The 23654-nt window shown below is 35.2% G+C and overlaps 1 protein-coding gene across 1 annotated transcript; it reads left to right on the forward strand.

Moving 5' to 3' along the window:
• Positions 1 to 4147: 4147 nt before the first annotated feature.
• Positions 4148 to 23500, forward strand: LOC117339745 (soluble scavenger receptor cysteine-rich domain-containing protein SSC5D-like; the record flags this gene model as incomplete). Its single annotated transcript, XM_033901461.1, has 2 exons — positions 4148 to 4908; positions 22935 to 23500. Coding segments are annotated over exons 1-2 (825 nt in total), but the record flags the coding sequence as incomplete, so codon positions are not given.
• Positions 23501 to 23654: the final 154 nt, after the last annotated feature.

Below are 23654 nucleotides of genomic sequence, written 5' to 3' on the forward strand. Positions count from 1 at the left end.
GTTTGAGAGTTGTGACGTTGATGTACGTTTAAATACCATGCATCACGCGACACAATTATCAGTGTATTTAAACAACACGGGACAGGAACTACAATGTATTTAATGTAAAAATCAAAACCTTGTTTACAACATATATCAACGAGGAACTATTTTGTCTACATTAATCATTATAAAAACATGTCCATATTATATTGATAACAATTTTTTTTTTTTAATTTAAGTGTTTATTAAATGCAATATATTTTATTTTGTTTCCCAATCTGCACGCAACCATGATCCAGCTGTTCTATCTATTGACGAAACATTTTAATGAATGCCGGTAAGACGTGAATTAAGAATCCTTCAAATATGTCATAAATACCATACAAAACAGTTCAAAGCTTAAATGACTGTACGTGTGTGTATATATATCACTTGAAATGACAATTATGCAAAGTAAAGTGTGAAAGACTGTCTGATATCTGGAAACACTATCAAACTGTATCACATTTATCATAAAATGAGGAACAAGATATTAAAAAGTATCACAGAAATAGGCAATTGTATATAGTGCATGAAATATGAATATATTAAACACTTATTCCATTACGACATGGACAAGAATGTCACAATTCCTAGAAGATTGGATATTAATAACGTAAACATGCGCATTTAGTGTGATAATCAAATCAACAAAAAACATCTATCAAAAACACACTCTTCAACTCCTGAAAGAATATCTTGAAATCACGTTTTGGAATTCTTCTCTAATTTAAACATCACGTGACAATAAGTCCACGCCCACAACACACTTTGATGTCTAGACTTTAGACGTTTTTGCCCCTGAATGCTAACACTTATTATGCCTCGTTTGTATAAGTTATAGCTTTATGATGGACGTTTATGTGTGGAGTTTTAATAGCTTTCGATATCGACTAGATACTTGATGTCTAATCGCTACTTAAACCGCTCCGTCTAAGATTTCTGAGACTGCGTACGCTCAGACGGAATGCTGGGGTGGTTGACCTTCCCGCACTTAAAAACAGCACTTACGAGTTCCTGGCATCAGGCATAGCTGAGGGCGATATTGACTCGATTTTTTTTAATTTTATGTGATAGTAGACTCACTAGACTATTACTTAAATCGTTTACCCCCACCCACCCTCCTTTTGTGTGTGATAAAGCCAATCTATAAATATTCAATTTTTCCAAAGAACTGTTGTCGGTTATATTTATTCTTTATCTTTCTGTCATTTTGGGATATAATTAATTATGATAGATTATTATATGCCTTAGCAGACATGATATAATCGAAAGAATTACTTTTATAAAAGTGATGAAGGCGAAATGCTGTAAACGTGAAAATTTACGCGAGGGGGGAATTTTCGCGGAGTCCTTTGATCGCGAAAATTTTCCCACGCGTATTATTTTGATATCATTTTGCCTAATCTCGAACTATAAATAGGGGATCGATGGCGATAATTAGTCCCAAAGTAGAGTTACCTATCGAAATCGCAAAATCTACGAATGATTTCACAATTGACATCGATTTTGGTTTTTTGGTTGTAATGTTATTGATTATTTTTCTAAGTTGAGTTTCATGAGTTATATTGTAGTAACAACTAGTGGTATTGTGCCATGGTTATATAAATTGATCATGCAGTCTACAGGAGGAATAACTGGAATTGACTCAATCGTCTAGGGTATAATATGGGGCTAGTAATAATAAACAAATGAAAATGATGCACTACATTGTTAGGACATCGGGAAATTGCTCTATAAACCGCCTTCCTCCTGATGAATTTCCCCTTCCCATCTTCCTTAATGATAGAAAGCAGTATAATTTCATCTGTAATATAGAGTTTTATTAGTTAAAAATATGATGTTATAAAGAAAATTTCAATGGACATAGAAATGGCACCGTCTTGGTAGAAATCACCTAAACAAAAACGCCCAGTACCAAATGGTTCTTCACCCCAAGCGAACATAGGACAAAAATGACTCATAGTGATCATAAAAAGCCAAGATTCATCACTGGCCCGACATACAGGAACAAGTATACCATTATCTGCTCCAAAGGGTAATCAGTTTCATAGTTCCCGGTTCAAGGGGTACAATGGTCCTTCTGCTCGTTCCATCAGTGTCTTATTATATAACACGTGTTGAAGTTATACAAGAGCCAAATGATGGATTCCAGTGGCAAAGTCTGTCACCAAACCACGCCTAGCTAATTATACCCACCGCTTACATATATATCAGACACAGGCACATTAAGGCACTATATGTTATGCTGGATGGCAAGTACTAATTAGCACAGAGTAGGAAGCGTGTGAGGGTCACATCCTACATTTTACCAAAATGGCGAACAATCTATGTAATTGGGAAAATATTCGACTTCCTTGTCTGATATGAAGTAGCACGTGTTTGATGCTCGTTAATGAGTCTGGCAGTTCCGTTGACATCCCTATAACGAGGAAGTGACATGGCCTATTTCACGTAGATTTACATGGCAGGTATCGTCGATAGAAAAATAAGACTTTTGAGGAAGAATTATGGTTTCTTTTACATACCGATATTGATGTGCGTATTAATGTTTATTTTTTACGGATTTTATTCTCATTTGATGCCAATCATGATTTCTTTGAGCTCCATTTAACAGTAAGCATCATCATGTCGGCGCTGTTTATATATATATTTACTTATATATATAAATTAATGTCTTAACTATGGAGGAAAAAAAGGTACATATTGCTACAACCTGTGATTTTTTCGTTTAACAGACATCGCAGAAACCTTTTCTACACAATCTCAATATGCACTCGTACACAAATGACGTCTCACATACGATTAAGCATTTCCGTCCAGTTAGAATACGTGGAAGTCTGACAGATTATCTGACGGCATAACCCAGCATGTTAAACATAATAGGAAATACCAAGAATATATATAACGAGACGACTTTATCAGTGTTTATTTCATCACGAACACATTTAATAAAAGGCAGTGTCAAAAGATAATAGCTAATTGTGTGTATCTTATCTATTTCCACACCAACGCACTTCTATGAAATGCCTTTCCCTTTTCTTTTTTTTATAATTAGTATTGGCATACAAACTTGTAGTAGTACTGGTCAAATGTATATTCATATGTAAGTGTGAAGCCAATCGGGAATATACTTTCCGTAAACGAAAAGAATAACACATTAAACTGGGATTTTTTTTTTTAAAACGCATTGAAGAGATATCCATACTGTTAATATGCAACAATATTGACAATAATTCCATAGAGCTGCATTGATTCATTAGTCTTAGTTTCAGTAATGCTGGTTAGTTAACATACAGAAAATATTGAGATTTTGAAAGACATGCTAATGTTGAAGTTATTTTGGTGTGATTTAAGTTCAACTATTGGCATAGCAATAAAAATATCTTATCAAACATATAATATATTTAGTAATTATACATTTTGAAAGAAAAAATATTATTATTTTTAAGTAGAAGCGTAACACATATCTTTCTCACACACAAACACAAACCTATAGTGTTAAAATGGATGTTTCTGTCAGGCTTAACAGCTTGGGCGACCAGTGAATAATAAAAAGGAGTATTTGTACAAAAACAATCGGTGACGTACTACACCATATTTTTGAAATATGTACAAATATATCACATACTCTGCAGGCTGTATTTGGCTCTTAATAATGAACAAGTATCAATTAAAATATCATATTTGTTGGTAGAAAGCTAACCATGCTAGAGAAGATATAACGTGCTTAAAGCCGACGTAAGTGCAATCTTTCTACATTTGACGCCCCCGAACACCTGTTATGCTGAAGGCTTCAGGACAAATTTGAGATGTTGCAGATTCTGTGGCATTTTTGTAGTAAATAAACAAGATACATGCTTTCTGCACATGTACATAATATTTCTACTGAACATCCTGCCTCATTTCCCCTTCACCGTAGGTGTAATAACTTAACTACCTACATAGACTGACATATGTATATATCGCTAGCCTGGTGACGTAATAGGTATGCTTACTATTTTGTCATTTTTTGTGCTTCAGAACAAGTGACTGGATCCCCCACTGGTACGAGTTGATTTACAGTCAATGATCAATGGGCCACAGAGAGAGGAGCACATCGCATGCAAGCGGGACATTTGTGTGTCGGTAACGGTTACACATGGACCTTCAAATGCTATGTAGGACTAACAAACATATCGCCACCTAAAACCATTATAGCTTAAAACTATTCCAAAGGTATAAATGCCATTGGGAGTATGGGTGTAGGTTGTTCTGTTGTGGACTAGCGAATCATCAAGCGTATCTCTCAGTGGACGTCAGATCTACTCTACCAGGCCTCCAGTCGGTCTTGTCTGACATTGTATTTGCTAACCGGGGTTCAGAAGTTTTAAATTTCATTGAACTTTGCCATTGACATGGGTCAAATAGCGCGCGCTTTCATAGTCTTAGGAGTAGATGGTGCACGCGCCTGAATTTACAAAAATGTCTGTGACGGGGCGATTGTTTCAGTGTGTGAGCAGACGACAGTCGGACAGGAACTCCCGGGAAGGCAGCAGCTCGTCATAGAGAGATATATCTATACCAGCTGATAGTTTTGGTGATATTGAATATTAATATATTTCTGTGATAATATTACCAAGATCATCATGGGGTATTCAGTGTTGTTAGCGGTATGTATGTACGGGATGTTGCTTGGTGTGTCACGTGGGTTCAGAGATGGCGACATACGACTGCTTGGGGGTCGGTCATCATCGGAGGGGACTGTCCTGATCTACCATAGGTTCCGATGGGGAGCTATCTGTGACTACAGCTGGGATATAAGGGACGCTAATGTCGCTTGTCGCCAGATAGGATTTGTCAGTGCTATTGCCGCAACTGCCAGAAGCCGATATGGACAAGGAAGACGTAAGTTAGATTTCTTTAAGATAATCATTAATTAAATAATATATGACAATTCATGTTGAATGTTGCAAAATATGTGTTTATTATATATATTTTACAAATAATGTTCATTTTGGATTCCGGCAAAACTTATTTTCGAATTTCTGAATTACATATACCAAAGATACACCATTGTATAGTTCAGTCTTTTTCATACTACAATGTATATTCAAAACACATAAATTATGTATCGCTTTCATGAGGATTGGAGAGTTTTAATACTTGGTATAGGTAGACAGGATTCTTGTATAGATTACAGTTTATGAGGTATTGTATAGCCGTTCAGAATGAGTAGCGTATACGGCCACGTTAGTTCATATGGACTTACCACAAATATGTATCACACGGTCCAAATATACATGATATAGTTATAATACATAATTATATGTGAACCAGGAGTTGAAAATTCGTACCATGCCCTTGTTATATGAAATTACACGACAACCAACAGATCTACTTACGAAATACAGAAATATACAAGACAAAAATAAGAATGTAGATATTACGTGAAAATTATGCTTACTAAGTAGATATCTATTTGAAATATATCAAACACATAAATTATGTATTAAATTTAAGTATGATAAACTTTAAAGCCTTAAAACGTAGGAGTAAACAGCAGGTAGGTTTCACGGTAGCAGTCTTATACAACATGAACGTGCCCAGAATGCCAACTACACTCGCTGCACTACTCAAATGTCTGTGGGCGGATACTGTCGAAAGGGAATTTAACATTTAAAACACGTACCTTAAAACGGTATTCATACATGAAATTCCATCATAAAATAGGTTAAAATTTATGACTTATTCTTAAATTATGATTTTAAAACATGATTTATTATTTCAGTAGCCTTGCAAACGCATGCTTTAAAGTTATACTTAAGTTTGCAAAACTTGAATAGATAAACTTTTTTTATATATGTTATCTCTTAATTATATCAGACAGGAATATTTTACACTTTATTCATGTTTGAGAGGACTAAAAACGTCCTATTTAAACTTACTATAGGCCAACGATAGGTGTCCCGACGGACTATATAGATAGGGAGGTATTCCTATTGTTCCTTCCTATCTACACATACAATGGACACATCTGCCTTTCATTCCATGTAGACATGCATTGAGGGTTATCTTCTCGAGCATCTTCCCAGTCGTCTCACTGGGTATTTTATGGGATCACTACGCATTTTCAACATTAAAGATGCGTGATACAACATTTTATAAAATATCGCTTTTATTTCTTCAGGAAACCGAGACATTTTACTTCTTTTTGTATAAATTTAGATTCATGATATTTACAAATCGCTTAATTTAAAACTTAATATGCACCATAGGGCGTCCCTTTATTCGTGATAAATGCGCGATAAAATTTCAAAATGAATAATTTGAAACTGAAAATCATATTTTCAAGGACTATAGCAGTCGCTCCAGCATTTTACATGCCAAGTAAATGTCACCCATTAATACATCAGTTATAGTTAGTAATAAAAATAATGAAAAGTTTAATCCTACACCTTTAAATTTAACCAGATAGTTTCCTGTTTCATCAGTTTATTTATAGATTATATATAGAGAAGAAAGCAGGCCGTGCTAAATTTTTCATTTTTTTTTTTTTTTTTTTTGAGTGATTGTTTCCTATCGTAAAGGGAAAATTTTTACTACAGACAGAGACCAAAGTTAACGTAAGGCGGTATAACATGCACAGTAAAAAAAGCAGGTTACAAACTCACAAACGGAGGATATGGCAAAGTGGGCGAACCAGGCTCCACCAGCTGCCAGAGATTTATTTTCGTGAATGTTGAGCACCTGTCAAAGTTCTAACGCTTAAACATACATGTATACCGACAATGAAACATGTAACCTAAGTGTAGTCCTAGTAATTCAAGTCTTATTTTACTACCAGAACTTAATTTACCACGAGATCTTACTTACAATAGAATACAGTTGACCATAGTTTGAATCTTATTAACCGTATACATGTATATATCATATAAACGTATTCATCACAAAAGTGTATTCATCATATCCACGTGTTCATCCTGAAACCGTATTCATCACAAACGCGTATTCATCATATAAACGTATTCATCACCAAAGCGCGTTCATCATGTAAACATATTCACACAAGACCGTATTCACTTTAAGAAATTATTCACTTTTTATCTTATTCAATGTAAGACCTGATTCGCCGTATAATCTTACTGGCTACGATTCCCTTGTGACGCAAATTAGGAAACTTAGGAAAGGAAATTATGTGTCATTGTACAATGATGTTTTCAATGGTTTTAATTGTAAACTTTTTCTTAGTACAAAGTTAAGCAACATCTATATCAATGGTATATGTCCGTGGAGTGTTTCCTTTATGTTTGGTGTTTCTTCGTAATTCTTATCACGTGATATATTGTGTGGGTGTTTAATGTGTATTTATCTGCTGTTAATATGCCTTTCCGATTCTAACATATTACTGTTATAGTATATCTGTGTAAAATGCTTCAGTTTGGTGTCTTTTCAAGAGATGGTGCAATCTGTCCTAAAACTGGAACCATATTATGACCCGTATATAAAATAAAATATCCTTGTTATACAGCCAGTTGACAGCTTTAAATGATGGGTATCACCGACCGTGATTACAGATTAGTTATACCAGAACATATATTACTCGTACAGGGTCACCACTAAATCTGTGACAGTTTATAATTATAGGGTAAAACGTAGTTAACGTAGCGAGATGTTTGGCACAATGGGTCTGGCGTACACCGTATTCATACCCTTCATATCAAAACCTTGGTTTGTATATCTATGGAGTGATACCCACGATACCACGGATACCCAAAGAACCGTAGTCTAGTCTTTTGTATCTATGGAAGTAATATATGAAACACTTTTCAACATTTTGTTCAAAAGTTATTTGACCTTCTTGTGACATTCAGTACAGGATAGAAGCGTACTACAATGTAGGAAATGAATTTAGAAATAGAACATTAATGATATGCAAGATACATAATTTTGATAAATTCTACATTAATAAACGTCCGGAATACATTTTTGATAAAAAAAAAAAGCAATTGCCTTATACATTGGAAAACGAAAACTGTAAGTACACTGGACCGTGGTTTTAAAAGTAAAATCATCAAAATCATAAAGATTTTTAGATAACTTAATACGAATTCGCAAGACAGAGAAAAAGACATATAAAAAAAGGACAAACAATGTTAACTTTAATTTGAGTTGTGTAAAGGCGTACAGGAGTAAGGCGTCATTTTTTTCATAGATCAGGGGGCTTATCACTACAATGAGAACTGTAGGCAGATCTAACATCGACTACACAACACAACCTAAATAAATGGTATTCTTACATCATTAAAAACCTTCCTTCCTGTAATTAACAATTATATAAGAAGACCCTCTCATGTACATCCCTATATATTATGACCCTTGTAATGTATCACTGACGAGTCGTAGAAGGACAAAACAATTGTATGATGTCCCTCACAATACTGACGAGTCGTAGAAGGACAAAACAATTGTATGATGTCCCTCACATTACTGACGAGTCGTAGAAGGACCAAACAATTGTATGATGTCCCTCACATTACTGACGAGTCGTAGAAGGACCAAACAGTTGTATGATGTCCCTCAAATTACTGACGAGTCGTTGAAGGACAAAACAATTGTATGATGTCCCTCACATTACTGACGAGTCGTAGAAGGACCAAACAATTATATGATGTCCCTCACATTACTGACGAGTCGTTGAAGGACAAAACAATTGTATGATGTCCCTAATATCACTAACGAATGTTAGAAGAACGAAAAAGCTGTATCGTGTGCCTCGCATTATTGACGAGCTGTTGAAGGACTTATTAGGACGAAACAGTTGTATGGGTTGTATGATGTCACTAACATCACGGACGAGTCTTAGAAGGACGAAACAGCTGCATGATGTCCCTAGCATCACTGACGAGTCCTACAAGGACGAAAAAGCTGCATGATGCATCTAGTATCACTGAATAGTTTTAGAAGGACGGACAATATTTATGGTGTCCCTAGCATCACTGACGAGTCCTAGAAGGACAGAACAGCTGTATGATGTCCCTAGCATCAGTGACGTGTCCTAGAAGGACGAAACAGCTGCTTGATACCTCTAGTATAACTGACAAGTTCTAGAAGGACGAAACAGCTGTATAGGTAGTGTCCATAGCATCACGAAAGAGTCCAGAAAGGACGAAACAGCTGTATGGAATTTTACATCCATTGTTTGGAATATAATGTTACTTGATTAATGTATTAATGTGTTATTCACATGGTTGTCTTGTACAATCCAACAGAAACACGCATATCTATATATACTTAACCTGACGGAAGTCATTAAGATACATGTCTAGTATATACATATCGTAATCAAAGAAACCACATTACTACTACAATACACCATGTTCAAGATGTACCTCTTCACTACAGACAGAATTGGTACATATTTAATGTACAGGGTACATCTAACACTTTCATTTATGTTCCTTTTCTATTGTTTTGTTATCGGTTGGCTTTTGTTCTGGTCTTATTCATAATTTCAATCTCCCATTATCATTTCCATATATATGTACTTAGGAAGGACAAAAATTAATTGATATAACTTATTCATTTAGTTTCAGCAAATATGTAACCTATAATACATGAAGTGGGGCATGGATGTTCAGACAAGAATTGTCAGCTGGTGAAAAATGGTGGCTTTGACTGTTCTGTACTTTTAATATATACTGCATATTGTAATATTTGAGCCACTGATTTAGACAATGGATCCCCGTAGTATGTTCTTTTAGCATCCTTGCATCAGAGATATATTATTCTTACTTTAACCTCTAGTTGTGAGTTCTGATTGTCGTTTTTACTCCATTAACTATATAATTAAAATTATACATAAGTCTGTGATTATGCAAGACAGCTTTAAATTTAATCTGATAACGCCCATAAGTCCGAAACAAGAACACAACATCACAAGCATTTATAAACTCAATAATTCTTGTTGACGTAAGACCGCCATCAACTGAAGAGCTTTCCTGTTTGACGTCACGTACACAAGCCTGGTGACAAATTCTGAATATATATGTCCTTTGTCGGTAGGGTAAGTGGCTTACGTGGCCTACGTGCGGTTGAACAATGTAACTCTGTATGGGACGGATACCTCAGTGAAACAATCCCAGCCATTCATCATCTATGTTAGAAAGCAGTAGGCTAGGGAGGACCGCTTTTGTTCTAAACCCGGGCCAGTAGGCCATTCGTGTATTAGATAGTCTTCCTTTTCACAGAAACTTCAAGATGTCCAATTGTAAAAAGCATTGTGAACTTGAGGGAGAAAACAACTGCAACGGTGTTATGTTCTTATATCTGCAAAACAACCATATTCAGTTTTCACCAACAACCCGATGTAACCTAAAGAATCCTTATTGACTTTTAGAGAGTTTTGTGCTAACAATATAATATATCTTAATGAATTCTGGAAGTATTTATGACCAGTATGTATGCCAACCAGGTCTTTAATAATGTGTTTTAAGTGACCACCGAGGCTTGCAACCTCCTTTTCACACAACGTAAATCAGCAGGTGTGCGTTATCTTAGCCGAAACAGTGAGATGAAGATAATGTCCTCATTTCACTTCAACAATCTGTTTCAGTTTTCACACCCAGAATATGTAGTATATATGAATGAGAAGAACCCTAATCATATTATGTAATTTTCAAAATAACACATGTCAGCAAAATGCATTGGGCGTGCATGCGCAGTTTGCATAATACGAGTTTATATGCTGCAAACAATTTATGTTTGGAAAGGTTGATTCGTAACAGACAGTATGCCATTAGGAACAATTACATGTTATACCCCTTAGATCATTTAATCCTGGGTAATTCTATGAGTGCAGACATCACTGCCATGTGTGCTGTAGGAAATAAGACCGTTGTGGTGCCACAGAAATGTTAAGTGGACTTCTTGAGAAACTCACGCTATCTTAGATTATGCTACAAATATGCACTCTTAAAACTATGTAGAAAAACGGAAGAATGCACAGAGTTAAGAATGACGTAATGTGGAGGCGTTATGAAACGCATGTTACAGGTGCGTGTTTGTCGTTAACATTTTACACGGTAATAGCTCCACATGAGGTGGCGCTCCACATACATTCCGGTAACTATACTTGATCACTTGATAACGGTTCTCTTTACTCCAGGTTACTGCGCAGAACATCACTTCCTGTTAGTATATCCTCATTCCTTAATTTTGTATTGTTTAACTCATATACTTATGCTTAATTGTGTATGCCTTATAAGTTAGCATCACCATAGCTATAATGCTATATACCTGATAAGTTAGCGTTTATATAGGTAGCAATGCTCTATAACTGACAAGTTAGTGTCTCTGTTGTTATAATGCTATATACCTGACAACTTAGTGTATATAGTTATAATGTTATATAACTGACAAGTTAGTGTATATAGTTATAATGCTATATAACTGACAAGTTAGTGTCTCTGTTGTTATAATGCTATATAACTGACAAGTTAGCGTCTCTGTTGTTATAATGCTATATAACTGACAAGTTAGTGTCTATAGTTATAATGTTATATAACTGACTAGTTAGTGTATATAGTTATAATGCTATATAACTGACAAGTTAGTGTCTCTGTTGTTATAATGCTATATAACTGACAAGTTAGTGTCTCTGTTGTTATAATGCTGTATAACTGACAAGTTAGCGTCTCTGTTGTTATAATGCTATATACCTGACAACTTAGTGTATATAGTTATAATGTTATATAACTGACAAGTTAGTGTATATAGTTATAATGCTATATAACTGACAAATTAGTGTCTCTGTTGTTATAATGCTATATAACTGACAAGTTAGTGTCTCTGTAGTTATAATGCTATATACCTGACACGTTAGTGTCTATAGTTATAATGCTGTATAACTGACAAGTTAGCGTCTCTGTTGTTATAATGCTATATAACTGACAAGTTAGCGTCTCTGTTGTTATAATGCTATATACCTGACAACTTAGTGTATATAGTTATAATGTTATATAACTGACAAGTTAGTGTCTATAGTTATAATGCTATATAACTGACAAGTTAATGTCTCTGTAGTTATAATGCTATATAACTGACAAGTTAGTGTCTCTGTAGTTATAATGCTATATACCTGACACGTTAGTGTCTATAGTTATAATGCTGTATAACTGACAAGTTAGCATCGCTGTTGTTATAATGCTATACAACTGACAAGTTAGTGTCTCTGTTGTTATAATGTTAATCTGACAAGTTAGCATCTCTATAGGTATTAATGCTATATAACTGACAAGTTAGTGTCTAGGTTTGCGTATTTTTATGTTAGGTCATTTGATACCTTGCATTATTAAAGTACATACCTGTGATGTGAAAATTATTCCTACTCATTCATGATTTAAATGTGAATTCCTAAAATACCTTAACGATTTCAGAGAGAACAAGATACAATATTTACTTAATGACATTGCTATTCTTTAAACCATATCGGGTATAAAATTAATACAGCTACATATCCAAGGGCAGTATCTAGACTGTTTCGTTTATCAGACGTTGAACATCCATTGTCTGCCCTGCATACATAGTGTTGTGTTATTGCATATACAGACTGACGTATCGTGAATGTTTGGTTTGGTTTATTATTTAACGTCCTATCAACAGCTAAGGTCATTTTAGGACGGCCTCCCGTGCGTGCGTCATACATGCAGGTGGTGAGTGCGTATGTGTGTTTTAGGAGGCTGAGGTATGTACGTGTGAGGAACATCAAATATGTTTTCTAAAATATCACTAGTGATGATAATGCAAAAATAGAATATGATGACATCATCAATTCGCGTGTATTACGAAAGTGATGACGTTTTACATGGAATTATCTGAAATCTCTTAACCGTCATTATTGACATCATATATGATCTTTTCCTTAAATAGTCTTATTGAGGAATTGCTCGTATGCTTTATCCAATTGAATGATTGTAAAGGGCAACTGATGATGGAAGACAGACGGAATTGCTGTTTTTTTCTTCTGTGACTTCTGTTTTTAAAGGAATATTAAACTAGAACAGATCTGCTACCCCCGCAGAAGATCCAAGTCATTAGTTTCCTTTTTTCCTTTTTTGCTTCTACGTACTTTACTGCACTCAAATGCAGCCGTTAGCTACATCATGACCTTATAAGGACCTTAATCCACCAATCAAATGAATACACACAACAATCCACCAAACCTGACTAATACAGGACACCCACGATTGGGTGGTCGGATAGCACAGTGGTAACAAGCTCGCCTTCAACCTATAGTAGGCGATCCCGATCAGAAGTTAAAAGGCATGGGGATCACCTGCCCAACCGCGTGGTTAATACAAGTTGACATAACTTGTAACTTGCACTTGTTGGTAATTAAATAACATTACAGAACCCACGATTTAATGGTTTCGCTTGAACTGTTGTATATTTGTGAGATGAATGTTCATCTTCATTAACGCTGACCTTGAATTGTTCTTTGTTTGCGCTGTGATATGTCAATATTGAATCCAAAACAAATTGTATACTTTATTTTGTTTACAACACTGATAACTACAGGTAAGTGTCCGATAACATATAGGCTAAGGAAAGTTAAGTAACCTTTTGATTTTTGTGGAGTTCAAGCTTCGTAAGTTTCCATCGTAAGAAGACACTTATGTATACGTTTAAAATAGGTCTGGCGGTTTTGTTGCAAGCCTTTTCTCTCAGTACATAATTGTGACTGACAGACTAAGTTTTATCACTGAGAGGTTAGCATAGCTGTCGGAGATCGTATGACATAGTGAACCCGTTCAGAGAGATAGACTCTTTCCTTCAGACAAATCCAATAGTAAAATCTTCGAGGGTACGAAACTTACCACAGCATTACTACGGTCAAATATCAGGAAACTGAATAAATACCATGGCTTATCAACTGTTTTTTGTGAATGTCAACATTGGCTTAGAGACGTATCGATATTGAATGTTCTCTTTGCTATCGTTACTAAAATGTTACATGTCCCTGAGGACCCCACACACGGCCTGAGCAAAAACAAAAGTTTTGCAGATTTTTGGCTAACTGGCAAGCTTATAAATTACAGAGATTTATGCACGTAACATGTTCTGTTTTTCATCTGTTCTCTGAACTATGTATTTTTACAGTAATATTAATGGGTAGTCCCGCTAGATACAAAAAAAAACGGTTTTCACTTCTTGAAAATAAACCTTTTCGTATCGAATACAAAATACAAATATTGCAGATGGGCGTATGTTTAGACATGTATATAATGTTTATATAGGCCATGAACATTTTCTTTGTAACATCAACAACATGAAATCACGCCAACATTTGAATTGAGATTCATGAAATCTCAAGGGTAGATCGAAATAAAATAACACTGTATGCCAGCATAAGAATACCAGATGTTGAAATAAAGTTATGAACTAGCTTTAATACATAACGTCACCATGTAATTGAAGCCTAGAACGCTGACCTTCGCACCAGAGTCGCATAACAGCGCGCGAACATCTGTAACGTATCACCCCAGTCATGGCCTGTTTCGTGGTTTATCATTTATACAATGTCAGTATGTAGACATCGAGAAAAGTAATATAATTTTAATGAAGAGTTTATATAATATTACAATAAAAAGTAAATTAAATGTAATGCTATATCTGGTTCAACCCAAACTTTTACATATACGAGTACAGGATCTGATGATTTGATGTAAAGCGTTTAAAGTAAAATGATTGATATCATCTGCGTATTTTATACAATCCCATGTAGACACCGTTGTGTAACTTGTTAAATAGCCAATCCTCCCAAGCGTTTCAACGGACATGCAACTATAAACAGAAGTATGGGCACATTTCCTGTATTATCAGGCACTTCCGGTTATAACGGCGTGTTCTAATGACATCAGGGTGCATTCGTATACCGGATTTTTATTTCCACCAAAACATTATAAATTACAGTTTAACTATAAATGTCAAAAACGTGACGTAATTGTAAGTTTATGTTTCTTTAACAAGACTGAAGTTGCTCCTAGGGGTGATTCATGATGATGGCGTTTAAGATGAGAATATGCACGTGCAAGCTTTTTATGTTGCAATAACCATGGCCTGATTCACCATATGTAACACTGAAATACAATGACAATAAAAAAAAGTGTTATAATGATTCTATTAAAATCCAAAATAAAGAATTTATATCCGGCTTTCACTTATTACTACTGAATAACACAGTATAAAGTGTATATTACCATATAGATCTCACAATGCTTATCTCTGTATGTATGGCAGCTTTAGTATATACATATGTATAGATGGTAATGAAAACATTCCAAGCGTCTGTGTGATACAGAGAAACATTGCTCATAGCTGACATCATGACATGAGAACGCTTGGAAGGTCAACATCCTCTGGGCGTTTGTATTCTGGGAATAATGCTCATTAGTAAAGGAACGTCAGAAGCACTTTTACTGGCTGTATCATGATAATACAGCCTGTATTTGAGTGGTCGTGTATACACCCAATCACCACCATGCCTTGTCTCTAACAATTTACTTACTTCTCATGATTTTTACATCGTAAACGTGTTTTCCTACTTGGCAGTTTGAACATGTTGCAAACCATCGATGTCATTACTGAATACAGTCGTACCATGGAGTCTGCTTTAGAACCACCCAAAAGCTAATCTGAGTATGATTGATGAGACGAGATGATTTCCACATTTATTTTTTGAAATATTCCTCTGATTCAGTTGAAGGATTGTACAACAAACATCTTTCACTATAAGTTGAGAGATAGATACCTTTGGTCCAGAATGATTGAACTGCATCATATAACTGTTGCGTCCTTTTAGGACTTGTAAGTGATGCAATGGACATCATACAACTGTTTCGTCCTTCTAGGACTCGTTAGTGATGTTAGAGACATTATACAGCTGTTCCGTCCTTCTAGGACTAGGGACATCAAACAGCTGTATTGTTGTAAATAAAACAGTTGCAATATGTTTAATCTATTCATTTTACATATTGTAATGTTATTTGAACCTCTGGTAAATCGGTGCATATTATTTAAGAGAATTAAGAAGAGTTAAACATAATAAAGAGATACTTGATAGGTTGTATAGGTTATGCATATAAAGAAGAAAAAACATATTCTGGGCATGGTTGTTTGGGCCGAGTGATAAAACTTGTGCATGACCTATTAACTTTTAAGTACCCATTGTGATATAAGTATTACAATGTTCATGCGGTTTAAAGGATTCATACTTGAACCTTTTGTGTATTTTATTGCCCAAAATGAGCATCATGTTATCAAATATGTTATCATGTGAGGGCGTACATGTTCTAGTTTATATCATGACCAGTCAACACTGAAATCACTGAAATCGGCGATAAACTGCCAATGCAGTGTTTAAATCCGATAAGTAACACTCAAGCATTTTCTGTAATACGTTACGAATTAAAGTGTATTCTTGTTTATTGCGTAGACGTCAGTTGTTGGTACTAGACGAAGCTCCATTATACAAACATAAACAATTTACAACGGTATCATGTCAATCTGTAGTGAAATATGTCATAATATGTATGTCATTATAAGCAGATACAGCTATAGAAATAGTTGATACCGGGTTGTATGGCGCATGCCAACGTTTCTATCTATATGAAATAATCTCTTTACTATGAATCTGCAGAATTGCATATATTTCTAAGGTTTCTTATACAATTTTGCACTTTGTAATTAATTTTGTACCTCTTTTCCTACAAAGTTTTTACCACAATTCTATTAATGAAACATGTTCTTTATGTCGATACATATATACAATCAATTGATTTGCTTATTAAAGTGACATTTATACAATTACATTGGTAAAGTATAAAGCTACAAAGTATATCTTAATAATATAATAATGATAAAATATACATATATAAGATGGGAATATACAACCAGCATATACTGATAGTGATAGCAATGTGTTAAAAACAAACATTAACTTTCATTTGTATAAATGTAAAAAATGATTCGTAATAAGTCTGAAAATAGAAAGACATAAGAATATCTATCAAGTTTCGTGGCAATTGAGTCATGATTACACAAATGGTTAATGAAAATCACAAGGACTGAATTAGTCACATTCTAAAGGACTGAAACTTAAAACATGAATCAGAAACCGCTGTAACAAAACACTGTAATATTCCTTTTTTTTTTGCTTATTCTAATTTTAGCGCACTATTAAATTTTAACTGATCATCGCAGTGATGAATTCGCGCACCAACATTATTTGCTGTAAAAAGGGTGTGCATATAAACTATGATAAAAGCATACATATTAATAACTTACACCGCGAAAGCGTGAAAATTACATTATCGCTAAAATAGAAACTGTTACAGCATATCAGAAAAGATATTACAGTGTGGATGGGAATCAACTGATGATTGTATTTTTATCGTAGTATATCTACAGCGTAGATACCACTGTTTTTGGTAGGAAACCGTGATTACGTGATTTGTTTATCAGTAAAACTCAACTATCCAGAAAATTCTTATACTTAAAACCGGACAAGTAAACAAGTCTAGACAGTTTACGATCAATCGCTAAGAATTGCCAAGCAAACACATGATACTTTCAAAGCAATTATGAGAATCAATTAAAGCTTTGATACCTTTTTTGTATGAAGCATTTGTGGTTTTATTTCAAAGCACGAAAAACACATAGGATTCAATCATCTGACATTTGATTTAGTTATTTGCAACAAAGAACGCCCTTTGACAATCTAAAGTATTCTACACATATTTTGGTCGTTTGTTTTACGGCCCATCTATCGTTGATTTTCATGTTGCCAAGCGATATTTGTTGTCAGTGATGCGTGTGACAACGATTTGTAACCACTCGCCCTGATTGCTAAGTATAATACCTTTCAGCTCCCTAATTCCCTCTAAAGGTGTAAATTGGTGGGGTTGACATTGAGTTGACCCTAGCCCTTTGAAGCCCTTTGCTAGACCAATGAGCATTCTTTTACGTATGAAGGGATCCATTTAGGTGGTCAGGACTCAAAGCCGATGCACAGTTTGAAGGTAGTGGTATTTCTCTGTGTTGATAGTGTTAGGAACCTATCTTATATCAGAGCGTTTATAAAAGGGTAGTTCAGCGCTTAGATAATCAGTTAAAGTTTGGACAAATTAGTTCCGATTTGTGAAGCAAATCGTTCTTTTTGAAGAACAGTTCGTGTGATAATCTATAGAACCCCCGAAGATAAATCGAGAATTGACGTGTGGATTATCATATATTCTGGAATGTTGAATTTGAATGGTGACTATTCTACTGTGAATATTATCATGTACATGGTCTTTGCATACTTTATATAAACACACTTCCACTGACGGGAGGACAAAGAAGAGGCCCGGTCATTTAGTCCTCGAATTTTTATTAATCCTGAATTTCCGTGATCAAAGGTAGTGTTGATGAGTTCACATTGATTTTTACAATGATTGTTCCTTCGGTTATCAATTTAATATCAGAAGCCGAAAAGGCTTTAAAATCCTAATCATGTTGATATATAAAAGATTATATAAATTAGTACTGAAGTTCCTATTCTTTTGCGTTTCCTCTTCTACTGCGCTCTCTGATACAGTATACAGTTGTGTCCATTGGCTCGTTTTTTCTCTTGGCATGAAGACGGAAGCTACATTGTAGTCTATCAAATTCATTCAGATTCAACCAGTAAAATACCAATGTAGCATACTTCAGTCAGAGGCTCTTAATTGTGGGAGGGTTTTAAGCTTTAAGGACACCGACGAGGACAAAATCCATCCCCATAACAGAGATATTTATACTTGGTACATGATTATATAATTTACCCTTTCACGCAGCCTCTCTATTGCGTGTACATTGACAGTGTCTCTCAAGGCTTCCATCTTCACTCCCGCTGATGCTGTTTGGCATTAAACAAGAAAAAAGTATAAATTGTTTTACTATAATGAAAAGGCTATTTCTTTCTCCATATTCAACCCAATGTACAATTGAACATAAGCTATCATCCAGGGTTCATTCCTGACATTGTTTATTCGTCAATAGATATACAAAGATCGTAAACAACAACCTCGTGAATATATTATGTTTAAATCCGATTATGTGAAGAAATACATAACCCTAGTACAATTTAGTCTCTCGCCTATGTCAATTAAATGCAAAAGATATTACGTTCCATTTCAATGCTGAATCATGAAATGTATTTAACATACATTCAAAGTACATGTATTTATGACTCCACATTCCAAAATAAATCTTTACGATTATAGATAAAAACTAAATTTTGTGTTCAAATATAGCTGTATTGAAAAGTATGATATCCTTTATCGGAAGATAATAGTATATACACAGCACCAACGCCAATACGTGATTTCTACCTCGAAATCCTCGACGAATATGGCCATGTGGTTGGCTATCGACACAATCGTAACCTCTCGGCATGTACCATTCACTTCCTGTTAATTTATCTGGGTATGCTCAATTGACAATCAAAGAATGTGCTGTCAAATTAGGGTGGATTCTCTTGTATATTTAACGAGCTACGCGAAAGTGTTACAAAGGGCACCTGTTCCTTCAAAGGGTCTTAGCACATACCAGTAGACCACTTAATTGTAATATCACCCGTGTGTGCATTGCTGACGGACATCTGGAAGCAGTAATTTGTGCAAAACCTAAACTTATGGCGATGTAGAAGTGTTTGCAATGCAGTGATATAAAACAATTCGAATATGGTTTGAATAAAACACATCGTTATCGTTTAATTTAAAAATGAATATCACATATTGCTGGAAGTAATGGCATATGTTGTGTAATAAGTGCCTGCTACTTTGTTAACACAATTTTAATAATAATTGAAGCTTGCTGTTAGCACAATTTTTAATGTTAGCTATTATGACATGAGGAATGGCGTCATGAATATGAATTATGGTCTTGGTAATGAGCAATATGCAGTCTTAACAACATAACAGCTTTCTTAACAGAAAATATTGATGAACACACTTGCACAGCTATATTCGGATATATACATTTATTTCATCCCTTGATATCATTGGGGGCTTTTTTTTGGGGGGGGGGGGGGTCCCTGTCTATGCTCAAATTGTTTCATTAATGATAACGAAGTTTTAAAAATGAGATCCATAGCAACTAATTACAAAGCATGGGATACAAATTCTATTATGCAGTTTCTTTAATTTCAATATCGTCATGTCTCTGCGGTTAACTTGTTTCGGTAGCCAGGTAGATATATGTTAGACGGCTCGTATACTACCTATATGTAGCTTACAGAGTTACTTTTAATTGTACCTACATGCATACTTACCTGTGGGGTATAATTATCATATACTATTGTATATTTACCTGTGGTAGTATACTTATATACTCATGTATACTTACAGGTTGGTATCTCTATCGAGGTATAATACTAATTAATTATCATCATAAATTACCATACCGACAATACCATACCAATAGATAGATGTATCTGCCCTGATCAGTAACTTAATTACAGGGCGTTCTCCGGGCGTGTATGATTTTAGAAACATTAACTGGAGCATTCCTAAAGAATCCGACTCAAGTCTTCCATAAGCAATACCACATTTTTGTAAGTCTTGTGAAATCCTAGCTCAATCATAATTTATAACACATATCAATGTAACGTTCCAGTAATTAATCTATCAAAGAAGTTTTGTAAATGTATTATGCTTTTTAATATGTGAACGTTTTAAATTAAATTAAACGACCATCATTTGAAATTGTATATGTATCCTGCTGTAGGTACAGTATATAATGTAAATTGATATGCTTGTGAAATCAATTATATATGATATATTAATAATAGCATACATCATCAAATTATTGAGCCAAATAATTGTTTATACGTTCCAATTACACAAATTAGATGATGTGAGTTTCGAACGCGATTTGTATAATGATATATCTGAACTGTAGATTTAATTTATCAATCCAATCATCATTTGCTAAATGCGGTGTAGCAAAGTGCGATGAAATGGAAGTTTAGCATTGACGTTTAATTGCTGTGATTAATGAAGCAGGTACTACAAAAGCACACCGTGACATACCAGTCATACTTCCACCATTAAACAGACCTGTCAATAATTATCGTATGATCCAATTAAAAGGAAGGTAGGTGGCGCTTCACGTAGTAGGCACGCCCAATTATAAATCCAAAGAGCAGTTGGAGTTACAATTAAGAATATTATAGTAAAATATCTTATATTTCTAGAGAAGAACATGTCCAAATGAAAATGTTGTCTAGAATCTAGAATTGTCGCCTACTTGAGACCACGTTCAGTTCATATGAATCATAAAATGAAACTACAGTGTACGCAAATGTAAGGAAATTTCTAGTAACAAAAACTTGAAATATTATTGGATAAACGTAAATATTTTATCATCGTCGTCTTTGTCTCTTTGTTATTCGCCATGTGTAGAAAATATCAAACTTATTGGCACAGCGTAACAAAATTTGGATGTAGGCGAATAATAAACGAGAATACAAAACCAAAACAAAATCTGAATCTTTCAGTTGAGATAAAACATAAATACGAAACAAGTTCCATTCATCAACAATAGATAAAGGCTTTATCAACCATTTTAGCCGTGTTTTGACAGCTGTCCGTGTTTTCAATGCCCTCTGTCACGTTATGTGGTCGCTGAGTGTCATCCTGACTTCGATATTCACACAGTCAATGGTTGGCCTCTGTAATTATGATTTTGTTTATCGCCTGTCCATATCGTCTGCCCAAACAGACTGTCACACTGTCAGCATATCTACGTGAAGATGACAAATGGACAATACTGATTTTCAAAGCTTCGAAACGGTTGCCCATTGATATAATTTACGAACTCCATTATGCCTTGTTTAACCAATTGTTCCACGTGTCCTGTCAGTGAGTTTCTGTGCCATATATCACCATGACAACACCTTGTATCCGATGACACATAATGACCTCACCTGTCCTTTCCTTTCTGTGATACCCGCCATAGTAAGGTAGTTTGACCTCAGATAAATCAAGTAATATTGGCCATGATAGATTTATGTCCAATCGTTTGACCTCTGCCGACTTTCCTTCGGCGCATCATATCAACACATTTGGTCCTCGTCATCAATGATGAGTCTTGAAAGGACAAACCGGCAACTGTATGATACAGTTACATTAATTGTATCAAACTATGATTTTGGCTTGGCAGGTGTTAGTACACTGTGTATTTTGTACTATTCTCACTTGGCGATGTCTGAAATCCAATATAAGTCACAATATGCACTGTAATACTATAATCAGGGTATCAAATTATAGATAATTTTAGTCGATTTTTACGATTATTTAAAGTTATATCTTAAAGAAGTTTTGATTTTTGGAATGAAAAACTACAACATATTAGGGCAAAGTTTACATGTCAATAACATAAAACGCACATTATTGAATGACCGTTACAGATCGCTAAATGATTTTAGTGTTAAGGTTTGACGAATAGTATACAATAATGGACTTTTGATAAGGGCGATACAGTGCTTTATTAACCCAGAGAAATATCAACCGGGGATGAAGATTTTGTACATATAACATATGGTTCATTTGTCTTGAATGTCAAGAATTGTTGCGATTGCAATGTTTGAAGAAAAGGTTGCTGAAAGTTTATACATCAAAAATGAGATGTTTTATGACAAGCTCATTAAAGTGAAGAAAACAGCATCGAGATTAATTTGGTATCCGTACTATACCGTATGAGATAATGCATATAGATGAAATATAAAATGCTTTGTGACAACAGACATTTTGAGATGATCTGCAGCTTATTCTATACGATTGACCTGTTACATAATTTTAAGTTTGTTTGATTGTTTTCACTTAAATTTGATTATTTTCCTTAACTTTCAGGGTTTAAGTGGATGTCATACATGCACTGCCGAGGAAACGAGATTCACTTAACTCAATGTCGCTATCCTGGGTACGGACGGGGAACAAGACACAGGTTCTGCTCGGGTCGGTTCACGTCTGCTGGGGTCAAATGTCGCGAACATGATACTACAACCACTACTACCACAAGGGCCACTACCCCAAAACCAACCACTGCGAAGCCAACCACCACAACCACCACCACCACTCCGAAACCCATCATTCGCGTCATTGATAACGGTCCTGCTGCAATGATGGACGGTAGGAATTCCGGTTACGTCATTCTTCCTGACATCAATCCTGGTTCTTCCGTTTCTCTTAGAGATCCAGCGTACAGTAATGTATTGGGGGCTGATAACGAGATATCACAAAACAGGGTCATGATACCTGTTACTCCTGCTCCTACTGCTAGACCCACAACAACCACAACAACTACAACACCGAAACCAACAACCACAACAACCACAACACCGAAACCAACAACAACAACCACAACACCGAAACCAACAACCACAACTACCACGACACCGAAACCAACAACCACAACTACCACAACACCGAAACCAACAACCACAACTACCACGACACCGAAACCAACAACAACAACTACCACAACACCGAAACCAACAACCACAACTACCACAACACCGAAACCAACAACCACAACTACCACAACACCGAAACCAACAACCACAACAACCA

Source organism: Pecten maximus, chromosome 12 (assembly GCF_902652985.1).
Source record: "Pecten maximus chromosome 12, xPecMax1.1, whole genome shotgun sequence".
Classification (NCBI taxonomy): Eukaryota; Metazoa; Mollusca; class Bivalvia; order Pectinida; family Pectinidae; genus Pecten; species Pecten maximus.